This window comes from Pygoscelis adeliae, unplaced genomic scaffold, assembly GCF_000699105.1.
Source record: "Pygoscelis adeliae isolate BGI_AS28 unplaced genomic scaffold, ASM69910v1 Scaffold160, whole genome shotgun sequence".
Lineage (NCBI taxonomy): Eukaryota > Metazoa > Chordata > Aves > Sphenisciformes > Spheniscidae > Pygoscelis > Pygoscelis adeliae.
Window position 1 is genome coordinate 9,365,668 of NW_008824035.1, and position 17,112 is coordinate 9,382,779.

The window sequence follows — 17,112 nt, forward strand, 5'->3', positions numbered from 1 at the left end:
AGCAGTTTATTCAGGATTTTAGGACAGGTAGCTCTTGTATACATACCTTAATCATGGCTTGTAAGAAGAAAAGCACCTTTAGTGTTTCTTCTTTTATATTGGAAATCAACTAATTGCGAATGTCGGTTTATTCAATCTAAAGAGGAGGCTGTTTGCAGTAAATGCTGATTTAGCACTTAGTAGATCCTGTCATTCCAGATGCTTAACTAAATATGAAGGTAAAAATCCTTTGGATTTTGAAAAACATAGTCACGAGGGAAAACTTTTTCAGAAAAAGAACAGGTTTAGTATATGGGGAAATGGAAATACCTGCAACAGTTGGCTGCTTAACGATCTTAAACTTTATTTAGTACTTTTAAGAGTACAAAGTTATCCCATAGAAAGGTCTAGTACGTGTACTTATGCAATAGTGTTTCCTTTTTTTTATATTCTTTGTAGTACAAACAGAATTGCATCTGCATATTAAGATACTTCTGCCAGGGGAAGAATGTATTTCTCTCTAACTTGGGTAGGAGAAACTAAAATGGAAAGCATCACTTTGCATATTTCTGAAAATTATTGGAAATAACAACATTATAAGGCAGGTAAAAGGTAAATGTTATCTTTCCAAAGAAGTTTGGAAAGTTAACATGGCATTCTTACACAGATAAACTCTGTATTGTTAACCAGATAAACAGCAATGTTGGTAGATTTAATTTATCATTTAATACATATATAGGAAATACAACGGTATAGACCTAGAAGTTTTAAAATAATTTCATTTGAACTCTTTGTTTATAAAACACATTTAAAATGCAAACATGAAGCAGTGATCACAATTTAAATGTTATTTTACTGCTTATGTGAGAAAATGCTTCATATGCATAATTTCTCTTTTTTTCTTTTCCATTTTCAATATGAAGTAATGAAATTATGATAGGGAGACCAAAACCATCTGCATTCCGTGGGATTCAAGACCTTGCAGCTTTACAAGTGACTTTACTATAGGGTATTATAATTAAAACAAAATCCTACTTTAAAAATATTGGTGTTTCTTTTAATTCACCCTAGGATAGAATCTTATCTATCTTTCCAGAGTCTTTTCATGATTTTTGAAGTGCTGTTAGCACAAACTTAAAGTAAGAAGCAGTTCCACCTTGACTCACAAGTATGTAGTAGCAATGAAAACAAATGCTCATGATTTAAATTTCCCTGAAGGACTAGAACTACAGTGATAACTCTTGTCCTGAGTAGTCCCAGAAAATGAACTAATAATTATGTGCTAATTTATTTTTTTATTTGGTTGTTGCTTTGCTGTGTTGTATGGAATCAGTGTAGAAAGATTACACCTGACTTACCCACCGGAAACTGGTTAAATTCCAGAGGTGCGAGACTCCCCTAAGATGAGGAGCAACTTGTGTCCTGCAAAGGTGCATGTAATTCTCCATGACTCTCGTGTTTCTGGGGAAGAAAAGCAATTCAGAAAAAACCCGATTTTTTTCAGCATTTCGGATGACTCAAAGGGCGTGTGGGATTGTTATATTATTTTCTTTTTTTCCTGTAAATCTTGAATATTCATAGAATCATTAAATAGTGTTGGATAGTTAATCTTTGATCTTTTAACGTGTTCATTACGTGACTGTGGCCTAATGGTGATTGGGCGTACTTCTCTTACTACCTCATCTTATATCGATTGTAAATACAGTTACCTCTAAAGGATAATGAAATAATTTTTCTGTAGTTTTCAGACAACAAAACTTAGTTTCAGTATTAATGTATTTTTGTACTGAAATGTTATCACTCATCACTTTTCATTTCCTGTCTTCTAGTTGAAGCTTTATATCAAACCACTTACCCAGAATATCTCCAGTACATTTACCTAGTGGCTCCAATATCTCTTATGATGCTAAACCCTCTTGGGTTTATCTTCTGTGAAATCCAGAAGTGGAGAGATAATCGCACTGTGTCACAGAGCAAAATCAAAATAGTGGGCCTAGCACTCCTTCGAGTTTTGCAGAACCCAATTGTATTCATGGTCTTCATAGGAATTGCCTCAAATTTTGTTCTTGGCCAGAAAATTCCCGAATACCTCGAAAACTTCCTTGATGGACTGGGCAGTTCATTTTCTGGCTCCGCACTTTTTTACCTTGGACTAACTATGGTGGGACAAACAAAAAAACTGACAAAGGGTATGTTTGTTGCACTGATCCTTCTCATCACAGCTAAACTGTAAGTTTGATTTATGTACTTTTATAATTTTGTTCTCTAGATGTTTTAAGCTCTGAATATACTGGTCAGATGGCTTTTCTCTCAAAATCATTACAGTGATAGTATGTTTCACTTCCAGTATTTTGGGTGAGTGCTTCCCAAACTCTGATAGCATACAACTGTTAACTTTTAAAAGAAATTTTGCACACCACAAACCTGTTGTCAGGCTCTGCAGAAAAAAAAAAATTCAGGGGTGCTGTGGCTTCATGGACTGCCCACAGGCCTTCTGTCATGAATTGGGTGTTTGGTGAATTACTAGCTTAAATTAAAATTTACTGGTTAAATAGTTAGACAAGAGCGAGTTTAAGTATTATTTGATTAGTATTTGTATTTTCTTTGGATTACACAACACATCTCTAAATTAGTTGGTTTTCCTTGCTTTGTCTATAAATCTTTGAAACTGCTGTATTGGAAGAGCTTAAAAATGGTCGCTTTACACTCTTAAACTGTATGACTTTTAAGCATGAATAAATGACAATTTGTATTTAGAACTTACGCCATCATTATCTTCCCTTGAATATATCTCAGTTACTGGTGAACTAAATATTTTATTTGCTACAGAGCTACAATTAACATAATAGAACGATTGTTTGGTGGTTAAGTTTATACTGTAAAATTTGAAGGTACGTTTGAATATCAGTACAACTAACTAGCAAACTTAAAGACCTAGTCTGTAAACCAGCTCGATGACAAATTTTGTAAGAACATGAGGAAAAAATGTTTTTTAATGTTACCACTTTGCTTTACTGGTGAGTTTATGTAATCAGCCTGTGTAAGGCTTACATAGTGAATCTATGTGAGATCTGGGGTGTTGCTAAAGGCGAACAGAATAGCATTGATGTAGGGGGTTTTTTGCTGGCCGAAACTTTCAGAATGGGATACTTAAGCTTGAGCCCTTGTTGCATTTCAGACAGCTTGCAGAAAGGTGCTTAAGCTTAAGCTTGCTGACTGCTTATAGCTACTATTACTTTAACAGTTGAAAAATGAGGGTTTTTTTTTACATTTTACCTTTCTAAGTCTGAGGTTTATACAAAGAACGTGTCTGCACAATCAGAGAATGTTCTTATATCCCAGAGTTCGTTGTAATTTTTACCATTTTTTTTTGTGTATGGACTTTTTTGGTTTAACCTGTAACACAAATTTTTTAAGCAGCTGGTAAATGTCACGGTAACAGTAAAGGCAATTATTCAAAGCAATGTCAGTATTTTCCTTTTCATAAATAGTACTCAAACAAGCCTTAAATTTCCTTTTGGTTCATTTTCTGAGTAAAGAAGAGTCTATTGCTATAGCTCAAGTAATATTTTTTTTTAATTACTTTTTTCCCTCTCTTTTCAGACTTATGATGCCATTTCTCTGTAGAGAAATGGTGGAACTTTTGGACAAGAGTGACAGCATAGTCAACCACACCAGTTTATCAAACTATGCATTTCTTTATGGAGTTTTTCCAGCAGCACCTGGTGTCGCAATATTTGCAAGTCAATTTAATATGGAAGTAGGAATTGTATGTAGTTAGCTTTTCCCAAACATGTACTAACTTTGAGCTTAATTTTGTTGATGAAATACTTAAATAAATAAGTAGGCTTGATGACTTTGCTTTTCTGTGGTGTAGACTCCTTAGATTTACTTGTACTCCCTAGATTTCAAATAGAAATTATATTTCAGATTATTAATTAAGCAAAATACTCTTTCCTGATGTCTCAAGTGTCTTGATAGTACAAGTTCATAAATAAGTCCTCATACTTTTATTATTGGTGACTCCAGTAGGAAGAACTAGGATAACTTTAAATATAAAGAACTTGTATCTTTGTTGTGGGTTTGTTGTTTTCTGGTTTTGGGTTTGTTTCTTTTTCGAAGACCTTATCTTTGAGCTACTGTTTTTGTAGGAAAAAACAGAAATTATGCTACTGCCTTCAGTAGGAAAAGTGTTAGCTTAATGCTGAAAACTTATGGAAGAACTTATGCTTTAACTGATTCTATTGTGTTGCCCTTCAGTTAAACCTTGCTATAGAAATGTATTTTACTTTTTTTTATAGTAGAGGGTGTCAGTTACTTTTTCAACTTAAAATACAAATTTTGTAAGTGTTTCCTTTCGTCCACTTGAAGTGACATTAAAACATTCCTGTTGACTTCCATTGTTTTTAATGTTATCTATTTTTGGTTTGTGTAGTTGGATTTTTTTAAAGAAAAGAAAAAAAAAAAGGCACTAAAAGTAAACCTTACAAGATAGAATTTTGTGCCCAACAAACTCAGGAAATATCTTTAAAACAGAGGTCTGTGGTATCTGTAGTATGAGTAACAATTCACACTTCCATCACTGTGCAAATTCTAGAAAGCAGAAAGACAATGAGAAACCAAAATAGAAATCACTTAAATTTATATGGCTTCTTCTCATTAATTGGTGCATTAGTATTTGCATAACTACATGTTTTCTTATTTATTTACGGTGAGAATCTTTGTATCCAAAAGTAAATTGTGACATTGTAAATCCAACCTTAGACTGTAGTCATCAGTATATTTGACACCCATGAAAAAGCTCTGTAAGAATTTGCAGTAGGGAACTCTCTATTCCTACTATTTCAGAAGCTTGTTAAAATATTCAGTTTAACTGTGTGTATAAAATGGATAGTTTCTGGCTCAAATTCTAAACAATTTGTTGTAGAAACAACTCAGTGTTTTGTTAAAGGTCTATGTATGTTTAATTCAAAGGTACAATTTTGCCAGTGGTTGTATTCCTGAAAGCAGATTATTTAGCTTGAGATCTGACTCACTCAGTTCTTGTTTCTGTTTGACTCTTTTTGCAGATTACCTCAGGCATGGTGATAAGCACTTTTGTGTCTGCACCTATTATGTATGTTTCTGCATGGCTGTTGACCATTCCCTCTATGGACCCCAACCCACTGGCATCTGCACTCCAAAATGTTAGCTTTGACATAAGTATTGTCAGCCTCATTTCTCTGGTAGGTGTTGATGAAGTGACATACAAAAGCACACTGTCTTGTCAGGGTAGCGTTAGTACATAAGCAGCAAATTGAGTTGTGATAAGATGACTCGCGTTTCCTCATCATATCCTGTTGCAGAAGGATGAGAGGAAGGAGTTAAAAATCTTCTTGATTTAGCAGTGGGTGAGCTGGAAAGCTGCACTGTAGAGAAAGATGGATAAATAAATTAGAGCACTAGTGCAGGGCTTAAAAGTTTGTTCCTTTTCGTGGTTTGGGGGGGGAGGTTTGTTTTGTTTTAAATAATAAGGTGTGGGGGAATAGCACTACTAGCTTACACCACAGGGAATAATTACATCAAGCCATTGCGATGCTATCACAGTAATGGAGGCTGTGTACAAACTTCAGCTCCAGAAATGTCAGTGAATATTTGTTTAATGAAGTATTAATAAGTATTAATGAAAATGTTTAATTTGAAAGTTTTAATTTAGCTTTATCGAATTCCTTTCCTAGAAATTCTGGGTGCACGATTCTTAAAAAGTGGGTTGATAATCCAGAAGTCCAATGTGAATTGTGTTTGGCTTTATAGGCACTACAGATAGTAGTTTATTTTGTTGGCTTTTTTAAAATAAAAACATTCGTGTTGGAGGGAGTTGGAATTTTCGTAAGTAGTTGTCTTACTGAAGTCCTCTTGTCTTGAAACTGTGCCTTAAGGGAAGCCACAAGTGAACACTGCCTCTTGCTGTCACAGATCATTTTGGGAGATTCGGCGGGGGGAGGGATTTTAAATTCTAAATTGCCAGGCTACTCTGTGGTCATTTATGTCCTGAGGAACAACCAGGCTTCTGCACACTAGAGGCAAGCTCTTAGTGCTTCCTGGAGATATTTCACCATCATGAGAACACAAAGATGCATTGCTTTTTCTGGCTGTAGTTGCTGAGGCATAGGGACTGGCAGCAGATGGTGTGGAGCTGACTACAGTAGTCGTGTTGCCAAGAAACTTTTCAAGAAGATTTGTTGTATATTTAGTTTCACCGTAGTCTGCCAGAATACTCATCTTGTTCTTTTGGGTTTTGTTTTACTCTTAAATTCAATTTTTTCTTGTATGTTACAGATCTGGTCTCTTATTGTTGTTGTTCTGAGTAAGAAATACAAACAGCTTCCTCATATGATTACAACAAATCTACTTGTTGCTCAGGTCAGTAGTAAGAAGCATGCTGTTGTGTGAGTTTTGGTTTTTTAAGTCTTACTTTTAACATTTTCACAGGTTTGGTTCCTACAGTGATATCCTTGTAGCCATCTATGGAGGGCAGGGGAATCTACTGTGTGACTTGTCTAAACAATTTCTGTGCCTTAAAATACACCCTTGAAGAAAATTATAGTTGATGCTGGTAGTATGGTTTTCAAACAGAACTATAAGCAATCAGAATGGGGAGTGGCTTCTGAAATATATTTTTAGCGTTGTAAGTTACTACCTAATACTGTTGAGTGCACTTCTGTATCAATTTATGCCAATCTGAAGTCAGCAATGCCAGGATCAGCAGCAGCGTGTGTTTGACTCTATGGTGACCTGATTCAAGGAGCTAAATAGAAAACTAATCCCCATACTGGTTTAGCTCCCTGAAGTGGCTCGCTGAGGGATCAGACAGGTGCCAGTGCTGATGCAAGGAAGACGTGTGGGAATGCATGGCTGGTGGCTAGGGAAGGGCAAAGCCAAATAGCTCTGGATTAATTTTAATTATTATTTAAACTGAGAAAAAGCTATAGAGTACATGTTCCTTCTTCCCTTGAAGTTAACTGCGCAACTGTTGTTAAATTCAGTGAGAGTAGCCTGTGCTTGTAATATATGTGTGTGGTAGTGCTTCTGAAGTGTTCTGTAGTTTAAAAAAAAACAAATATATATATAGTAAAGTGTCTGAGGTCTGATCATGGAGTCACATTTCAAAAAAGTCTCGTATGAGAGTTGCAGGTGCTTCTTGTCTATAACAGCAAAGTTAGCTTTAATCTTAAAATTTTGAACTACTGTATTACTGTTTCCGTAATATTTCAGCCTATGTTTTCAGATTCCTTCAGTACTAAAACTGTCATATATGCAGTATCACTGGGTGAAAACTTGTATAATTCTTGGCTGAGCAAACATCTGTTGACCTCAGCTTCATATCCAAATCATTTCAGATAAATGGTTTGTACTTAACAAAAGCTTTACATTTTACTACTTGTAAGACCTATAAAGATTATATATTTTTTTTTTCTGATTTGCCTTACTCCCAATTTATCTGAGCTATATAATTGCTGTCAAAAAAAAACCCTCCTGAAAATAGGGTACCGTAGTCAGTGACATAACTGTAATACTGAGTTTACTGCTGCACTGCTTTACTGCTATGAGAACTATTCAATTCATAAAATCACACTCAATGAATCTGGGGGTGGAGTTTTGAAGCTTATTGTAGCTACATTACACTGTGTTCGGTTTTTCTTGTCATCCTGCTTTCCCAATTTAAATGATGGCATCTTACCTTTCCTTCCAGTTTATTGCTTGCATTGGAATGATGGTATGGAATTTCATTGTTAAAGAAGAAGACATCACCGTGCAGATCCTAGTATTTATATTTCTCTACAGCTCACTTTATAGCACCTACCTGTGGACAGGTATGATTTTTCTAGGCAGAACCTAGGTACTGTAATAAAAGATTAACGTACTGAAATAATTTTATTATATTCTTCAGAGTAATTGTTCCTTTTGCTTGTATGTAGTTCCACAAATATGCATACTTGTAAGCTGTGCCAAGCTGCAGCACTAGCAACACAGGGCTCCGTGCCAGGCACTGCTTCTGCTATTGGAACCTGATACCTGGGCAGGTCTTGTTTGTCTTTGCTAGATACAGCAGCCTTACTAGCTTGTAACAAAAGACAAGAACCTGCTCTCAAGGCAGAAGCGATTACAAACAGAGTGAATGTGGTGGGTTGCCCTTCAGCTAGTTGAAATCTTAGTGGTGATTTTTAATTAATGCAGAGTTTAAGATTTTAATTATTCAGCATTAAGTAGATTTAAAAACCTTATGCCTCAAAAAACTAGGAAATACAGAATGAAAGCAAATACCAAAGTAGCTTTAGCATTTTTTTTCCCCTGGCAATTGTAATTTCTAAAAACAATGTGTGTTCTGCAGGTGATTAATGAAGGGATTACTTGAAATAGGCAGAATTGAAAGGTGCATCAAGAAGCTTGGAGAACCTTACATGTATGATTAAAAAAGAGACTTTGGGTATTCAGGAGACTTTTTATACCATCCTTGAGTCCACAAGCCTAAGGGTTTAATTCCTGTGGTTTTTTTGTGGCGTAAGTTGTATTTGTGTTTAGCTGAAATAGGTAGCTCGTAATTAGTATAGCCTAACATAAACACTAATTTTGCCTCAGCATGGGGAATGTTTCTGAGCTTCTGAGTTGTGAATAGAATAGGCAGTTCCAGAAGATACTCCTGTGTATAGCTATATGTGTAAAGATATGTAAAACTTTTTTGTTAAATTTATCATTGATTTGTCAGTTTTTAAAGAAATGTTATAACAGAATACAACATTTTTTGGTTACTTAAGATTGTCAGTCTAGAACAACTGCTGTTGATACCCTAAGAAATTAGTTACTTGTGTCTTAAATGTTCTTACAACATTTTTTATACACTTGTGAACCTTTCTAAGCATTTAGAAGTGGGTGTTTAATATAAAACATCCTGGAATTTCTTCAATGTTTCATTATTAATATGATTTTTTTTTTAAGGTAATAGATGTTTCTATTTTACTTTCTCAGAATACAACTAGAAAAACAATTTTGGACTATTGGAAGGTCTGAGAAGAATATCTTAGTTATTGAGCAGGTCATATCATAGAGTTTCTAGACTCTGCATTTATCAGTTACCTTTTTAATAATAAACAAAGCATTTCTTGGTTTTTTTGTAGGTTTTCTATCTTTCTCTTTGTTTCTGTTGAGGAAGAGAGAAACAGTAAAGATTCCCATTGGATTTATCATCATAGCTGGATGGGGGTGAGTTAATTCAGATGTTTCCCTGTAGAATTAGTGGGAGCATGCTAAATAGGTTACTTTGTATTTTGCTCTTTCAGTGTCCCAACACTTCTGGTGGGAATCTTACTAATTGTTGGCGAACGTAACAACGCTAGTATTGACTCTGCCTTTTTCTATGGAAAATACCAGGTATGAACATGTTCTGTCCTCATCACCTCGGACTTCTGCCATGTCCAATACATTATTGAGAAATTGCGTTCTCTGTCTGCTGCTTATGTCAGTAGCTTTCAGTCAAAGTACCGGCTACAACAATAACAGTATCATTATAGAATGCTTATAGATTGATACAAAAATGTGTTTCTGTAATGAACCACTAGGAAAACTTGTTTGAACAAGGACCTTCACATTTAGGCAGCTATGACTAGAAAAAGAGGGAGTAGGTTTCCCAAAGAAAAGGCTTAGGAGTGGTAATGAATTGCCCAGCCCTTTTCCTGGTGACTAATTTGTAGTCTCACTTGATAATTATCTAAAATTGTTACCATCCAATAGCTAATTAATGGCTTTTGGTCTGTAATAGATAGGATCTACATTACATGTGTAGCAGCTGCTTGCACTATGGGAGACTTCTCTGCACAATCATGGGTTGAAAGTCCCTGAGCCTGAACTACAGTTTTCACCAATAAATGATTCCTCTTATCAGAGGATGTGAAGTGCACCAGCATAGATAGTTGTTGTGTTTTCCGTCTGTCTGTCTTATGGATAGAGAGGCTATGAGTCTCTCAAGGTTATTCATGTGGCACTTTCACAAGTACTAAAAAACCCAGAGTCCACTGTGAGGCTATCAGTGGCAGATGATTAGAAGGAAAGGTTAATTAATGGGATGCTCCCCATTGGAGAAAGCATGGAAATTAGAGCTGTGCCAGAGGGTGACAAGAGCACATACCTCTTTGGAATTAAAAGGTAACTGAACAGAACTTAAACTGGAGCACTAATGATCCTGAGGGGAAAGATTATGATGGCGAGGGGATGTTTTTGGATTGCATGGGAAGTAGGGGTCCCCATGGGAAATAGGGGTCTTTAAAAAAGAGCTGAGTTACTCAGGCAAGGAAAATTAGTCTCGTGTACTGATTGCTCCTTCAATGCCATGAGATGCATTGTAAATGCAAATGTAAATATAAAAACTCTTATTCAGATGCATTTGTTAGTATATTTAGGAAAGTACAGAAGTTAGATAGACAGATATATGCAAATATTTTCCTTTATTTTCTATTTAAATGTATTTTCTTTGCTCTCTTAACAGATAATTACCACAGCAGTGATCCTGTTCATCAGTATATTGATGTCAGGTATCTCACTTATGTGCATGAACAGAAATAGGCAAGAGTCAAGCTATGAGATATTGAACCCATATTCACCGCGTAGCCAAGTGGAGGAGGTTGAAGTGGGAGGGAGTGAGGGGAATCGAGTTTCAGCCACTGTGCCTCAGCCTTCTGCAGAATCTTCTGCACAGCCTTCTCGAGGATCTTCTGCACAGCCATCTACAGAAAGAGGTAGGGAAAAATGGCTTGGGATACAATAAAATAATGTTCCAGATTTAATTCTGATCTGGGAAGGACAGCTGTTTACACCTTCAAGCGTTACGCTAGGACAGAAGAAAATCTAGATAAAACTGCCCAGGGATTTAGGTTTATGTTTCTAAGGCAAGTTTGATGATTATCACTATAAGGATGGGGAAGTGGACAGGAAAAAAAGCATGTGTATTGTTTTTATGTAAGTAATGGTATCTTGATAAGGATGTGATAAATGCAGTCCACTAGGTGTCTTAGATTGTTTACCCACTAAACCATCTCTCTGAGAATGAATGATATGCCTGCAGCATTGCTACTCAATGTGTTTCTAATCCTCCTTGTTTGTATGCAGCCCTTTTGATCACCTCCTGTATATTTTCCCTCTAGCTAAAAGTACTTGTGTCGCTTCCGTGCTGGTAGTGCTATGTTAAATATTTCTATATATTAGTAGTATAACCCATTTACCCTCTCAGCGCATTGGAAAAATTAAGTCTGGTTTCTCCTTTTGGGTTATTTTTGAGCATAATAGTTAAAGCTGTATAGAATATATTGTTATACTTGGAAAATAAATTATGGTAGTGAAGAAAGCTAACTATCCTGTTACTGTATATGCTTAATAGGTTGCTGTTCTTGTCAAACAACAAATGGTGAATTATCCTGTGCTAGAGAGAGCAAAGCAGTGTCAAATGCTGTTGAAAGCAAGGTTCCTCCAATTGAGACAGGTAAAGCAGTAGTGTCTCCTTGGTCTAATACTACAAACCCTTCCACAACATTTATGTGTGTCGTTCACACAAAGAAACTAGGCTGTTGTTCTCTCAACTCTACCTGGATAACTTATATTTCATATTAAATTCAAGTATTAGGCAATATGTTAGGTGTTTGTTCTCTTCTGCCTGATAGTTAATTAGTAATCTTTCAGTGCTCAAGACGGACAGTTGTTTTGGGTTGGGTTTTTTACCACTAAGCTACTTTAACATGTCCTTCCGAGCGTTTAGACTTCTCCATCATTGCCTTGTTTGGACACTGGGAAGTTGAATGCGTAACCCTACTTCACCTCCAGTTTTCAACTTAAACACACTTTTTTACATTCTCATATTCAGATCTTGTGTCTTCTAAAAAGGCCTTTGAAGCCTTTGTTGTAATCATGCACAGGTTTTGAATGAGAACTTTAGATCTAGAGGAGCAAGCACTTGCTGCAGATTAGATCAAATGTCCATGCTGCTGTATGATCCATGTCTAGGGGAGAGAGATGGAGAAAATTGATTTAAGGGGGCCTTAGGAGTCACTAAAATAGAAAAAATGGATCAAAGTGACTGTTCAGCACCTGATGGAAAACTGCATGCTCAGCCCATTCTCATCGTACATCGCTTTCAATAATCAAAACTAGCTGCAGTGGAACCTTTCTTTTTTTTCCTATTTTCTTTTTCTTGGTTTTTTTCATCCTTAACAAGGAAGTCCATATCCTTATGCGTTGTTTGGATGCAAAATAACTTTCAACAAATCTAAATATTTCACACTGAAACATATTTAGTTATGTCTCCTCTCATAAAATGCTAGCTTTCCACCTATTGCCAACTATTTTATCTATTAAGTAATTCAGGCAAGCATCATAAGAATGTCTTCCAATGATGGAGGAGGGCCAGTTTAATTTTCTTACGCTAAAAGATAAGGTAGAAAATATCTTATGATTGAGTGGCAATTTTTTCGACCTACTGAGTGAACACTTCAAAACTGTAAGTCGGTAAAAGCAAATTGTAATGGATACACTTGTGTAACTTTGGCTGTAATAATTACTAATCCTTCTACTATCCCATTAAACTGCTATGACAGGTATCTGGTGCAAATACTCAGGTATGTCCTTGCCAGGAAGTTTTTCACTGCCATCTAGAGGAAGATACTCAGAATTCCTTAGAACTCTAGCTGGAAGACAAGCATCCATTCTCTGTGTGTTTGGCTCTTTTGGTTGATAGAATTATGACAGTGGTCTGATATACCATGTTAAAAATACAGTCACAGAACTGAAATAAATACGGTTGCTTGTCTGATCTAGAGCTCAACAACGCTGAGATACAGAGTAAAAACATTAGAGCTGATGGTACACCTGAAATATTTATTCCAGAAATTTATTCGAAGTTTTAAAACTGTTCTGAGAAAATGCTATTTTTTTTCATTATTTCTAGTAGTGTTTTCTAAATGTTAACTACAACTTAAGTTTGCATTGAACCTTTGAAAGAAGAGTTCTGTTGCAAAAAGTTTCTTCATTTTAGGAGCGCATGTGAGGTACTGTTTCATTTGATTCATCAGATGTCTGAACAGGTTATTGTCAAAGCTCATATTAAATTTTATGTGTGTGACTTCAGTACAGATACTTACAAGGTAATTTAAGTCAGCAGGTTATTTTAACAAGTTTGCTCATGGAGTTCGTAAGTTAGAAGCCTAATGAAAAATTCTGGTTTGTTTTTCAGCTGATCAGTGTGTGAGTTGTTGCAGTGCTCAAACCTGCATATTGGCTCAGGAAGAACAGCTTCTACAGACTGGAGACAAACAGCTGGCCAGACATGTGCTGCTGTGCTTGCTTCTTGTTGTTGGCCTGTTTGCTGTAAATATTTTTTTCTCCCCATGTTGTTTAACTCATTGAGATGGAATGATTTTTAGGAAAGCTATGTAGACAGTCCAGTAAAAATCTTCCAATTCCTCATGTAACAATTCGTTAAATAAGTTAGAGGCTTTATTTTATTCCCTTACTGGAAGAGGGATATCATAAAATTAATTTTTCTGTGCCACATGATAAATTAAAGGCAAGTTAAGATTGATGATGTTAGTGAGCAAGCCACACTGGAGAACCCTAAAGGGGAAAAAAAATGGAATTCTATCATTTGGTAATTAATTCATCACTACTGCCCCTCTTCCCATTTTTCTCAAGAGCTAGTCTTATTCCCGAGACAATAATCAATTAAAAATATAAAGTGAATTCTACTTCTGAAGGAGACTGTACAAAAATTGTTTCAATCTGATTGTCTTATATCTGGAACTTGGATTTCTTTGAGGTGCTTTAATAATGAAGAATAATGTAAGACTTTATTTGAAATGGGAAAATGCAGTTTTGTTGCTTTTAGTGGTGGTTTGGAGGCAATGTAGCTAAGCTGGTATTGCCAAGCATCGTTACTGACTAGATCCCAGCTGTGAAGGTGGCTGCTCCTGTGTAAAAGTGTGAAATACCAGAATGTAATGCATTAGGGATATAATTTGAATTTTTAACTTGACAAAGATGAGAAACAACTCTCTGAGTGTAATGCTCAAAGTTGAGCTTCTTGCGGATGACAATTAAGGGGGAAGTATTTTTATTTGAAATGGAAAATATTATGGCATAAATATGTAATACTGCAAAGCAGGACAGTGTGGCACAACTATGTAGTGTAATAGTTGCTGCTTTTCAGGTCCTGTTAAATTACAAAATGGAAGTTTTCCTTCCCTCAAATTTCCTGTATCAAATATTCCATGCTAATATATTTTTTACATCCTCTGTATTTAAGAGGTGTCCCAAATTTTAGCCTCTATTTTAGTTGTATCTGAATGATTACATATATGCTATGAACTGAGACAGGTTACATTAAAGAATTAGCCTTTACACCCGAAGGGGTTAACTTTGGAAGTTTTTTCGTTCTGTCAGGCATCTAAAATAGCTGAAGTGGTATGTGCTTCAGCTTAACGCAATCTTAACTATGCAGAAAAGATGTAGAAAGCACTGGTCTCAGCCAAACAGGCCTAAAGACAAATACTGCAAGTCTGTCTGGGCTAATATTGTCTGTGTTAGGTTGAATACTTCAGTATGCTTAAGGCAAGTTCCTGATGTAAACATATGAAGGGGCAGGACCTCTACACTGGTATGTTTTGCATTATTTTCTTTAAAACCAAACAAGCTTCCCCCCGCCCACTATTAAGCCTAACTAAAACGATGTTTTAAGGTGTTTATTCCCTCTTATTTGTCTTTATCTGAATCATTTGTTAAATAAAGACAGTGAAAATGTGCAAGAATCTGTTAGCATGTGAAGAGTAAGAAAGTGCTTGTGATTTTTAATAGTCAGGTTAGGTTTGTGGTTTTTGTTTTGTTTTGTTTTGTTTTCTTAACAGAATCTTTCCAGTTGTTTGTGGTGGCTGTTCAACCAAGAGCCTGGAAGGCTATATGTGGAATTGCAGTTCTTCTGTGCTGTGTTTAATTTTGGTCAGGTACTTATCAACTTCTGTTCTGAAAATGACTTTGTTAATGGGTGTTGCAGCACATGCCTTAGAAGCACTGTAAGTTGAAGTCCTCAAACGATGCTGAAGTCACCAGCTCCTTATGTTGTTTTGCCTTTTTTTCTCAAGCTTTTTCTTTTGCTTTGATAGCTTTCTTATCATAATGCATGTCTTTTATGTGCATGAATGTGTTTTGTGTGCATGAACACTTTCAAAGGTACAAATGACAACTGGGTGCCAAATGCCTATGGAAATTGAGTAGGATTTTAGCCTTATTTGTACCAGAAAGTTTCACCGGTGTCACTTCTGTGGAATTACACCAGTATGACTAAATAGGTGCAAGATGGCTACATGGATACTTCCGCTGTAAGGCTTTAAGATATTATCTCTTCAGTTTCAGTTACGGCACCATTAACTAATAGCTGACAATTAGATGTATAATTGTTCCAGCTGCACATAGCCTATTTCAGTGCAAACTGACACAGGACAGCTTTGCTATCTAGGAGGGTGAAAGCAAGGCAGTGTTAATACACATACTAGAGGAGTGTTTTACAGATCCATGGATGTGCCTACAAGATGCACTGCGGTATCTAGTAATGATAGTAGTTTTGATACAAAAGCAGCACAGAAAAATGAATTAACTAGAGAGCATTCTAGTATTCAAATTAGAATGAGTCAGTTCTTTTCTTGACATTAACCAAGACATTTAAATAACTGGCTATGTAAGGTTACTGATGTTTTAAATGTCAGATGCCATGTCACAGCATTAGGTTTACTGAACTGTTCTTGGAACAGTTTCTTTGATGGACTGTTATGTATTAATCTGTCTTTTTAAGGCTCAAATGAAAAATCAAAGCAGAAACAAAATGCATTTTGAATGATATCTAGAGAAGAGGGATACTTCTCACGTGTGTTTTGGCAATGAGTTTTTAACATTTTATTTCTGTTCTTTAGAAACCAAAGGTTTTGCTTAAAGTTGCTTTTTCTGTATTTTTTCCTGTAGGGCTTCATTTCCTTTGGTATTTTTGGCTTAGATAAGCATTTAATCATTCTACCATTCAAGCGAAGGTAAATAGAATCTTTACACTTACACCTAAACACTTAGTTATTAAAGATAATAATTTTTAAAGGGTACTGAGTGTTCAGTGCCATTGCATTCCATTTCCTATTTGTTTGATCTTCCAAATTTCTTTTCTCTTCCAGTTGTGGAGAGCGAACTGCAGTTCACTGTGCATGAGTTTTCACTGCTGTTCTAATGACACTCCCAAAGACAAAAATCCCACAGGCTCCCTATAGACAAAATCTTTGGCAAATAATAGCGAAGTATGTGATTAGATCAGTGAGATGATGGATCTTGAGAAATAATTTCAGCTGATAAATTAAAACTTTGATGCGAATGCTGAACCAGGTTCTATCATGACTGTTTTAAAGTCCTGTATTCATAACCTCATGCAAGTGCTTTGTGTGGATGGACACTTTCATTGATACCTCACTGTGGAGGCATAAGTTGTACAAAGCCATCTTTGACTTAGAGTTAACTGGCTGCGGTGTGAATCCAGCAGCTAAAACCGGCTCCCAACTACTCTCTGTCCTTCATTCTGCCTGAGCCTAGAATAAAACCTCTCAGTGTTCAAAGGCCATACAAGTTTATTAGGAAGATTGTATATAAAGTATTGGGCACAAAACCAGTAAAACAAAACAGAACTCATAGGAAGCTTATCACAACTATCATTTGCGGTTTCCTTAAAAATGCCTTTGATTTGTTGGTTTTAATTTATTTTCTTTTTTCTTTTTTCTTTTTTTTTTTTGTTAAAAGACTTGAATTCCTCTGGGGAGGAAGAGAAGCAGCAGGGCATACGGATCCCTCTGTACCTGAGGAAATCAGGATGACCTGTCAACAGTTCGTTCGTTATCATAGAGATCACTGTGTCAAAAGCATTGTCAGAGGCAGAAGGTAAGGTTCCTCCCTGCACATATAACTTGTTACAAAGGTCACCTTTTGGAAATAATGAAATGCAGTTTAATCTGTCTGTGGGCGATTCCTTTTGTGGCATATTTATTCAAACCTCAAGGTGAGGATTAAGAATTTAGCAGTAACAGAGAAATGTTT

The 17,112-nt window shown here is 35.9% G+C and overlaps 1 protein-coding gene across 3 annotated transcripts in view; it reads left to right on the forward strand.

The window, feature by feature from the left end:
• Nucleotides 1-17,112, forward strand: part of GPR155 (G protein-coupled receptor 155) — a 29,490-nt gene that overhangs the window by 9,753 nt on the left and 2,625 nt on the right. For 2 of the 3 annotated variants that reach the window (XM_009332621.1, XM_009332628.1), the window contains exons 3-15: nucleotides 1,809-2,208; nucleotides 3,583-3,748; nucleotides 5,049-5,204; nucleotides 6,298-6,381; nucleotides 7,712-7,832; nucleotides 9,135-9,219; nucleotides 9,297-9,387; nucleotides 10,499-10,748; nucleotides 11,387-11,488; nucleotides 13,232-13,365; nucleotides 14,898-14,993; nucleotides 16,006-16,070; nucleotides 16,819-16,956. In XM_009332621.1, coding sequence (XP_009330896.1) covers nucleotides 1,809-2,208; nucleotides 3,583-3,748; nucleotides 5,049-5,204; nucleotides 6,298-6,381; nucleotides 7,712-7,832; nucleotides 9,135-9,219; nucleotides 9,297-9,387; nucleotides 10,499-10,748; nucleotides 11,387-11,488; nucleotides 13,232-13,365; nucleotides 14,898-14,993; nucleotides 16,006-16,070; nucleotides 16,819-16,956 — 1,888 coding nt within the window. The remainder of the gene's footprint in view (nucleotides 1-1,808; nucleotides 2,209-3,582; nucleotides 3,749-5,048; nucleotides 5,205-6,297; nucleotides 6,382-7,711; nucleotides 7,833-9,134; nucleotides 9,220-9,296; nucleotides 9,388-10,498; nucleotides 10,749-11,386; nucleotides 11,489-13,231; nucleotides 13,366-14,897; nucleotides 14,994-16,005; nucleotides 16,071-16,818; nucleotides 16,957-17,112) is intronic. The other variant, XM_009332636.1, reaches the window with a different exon arrangement.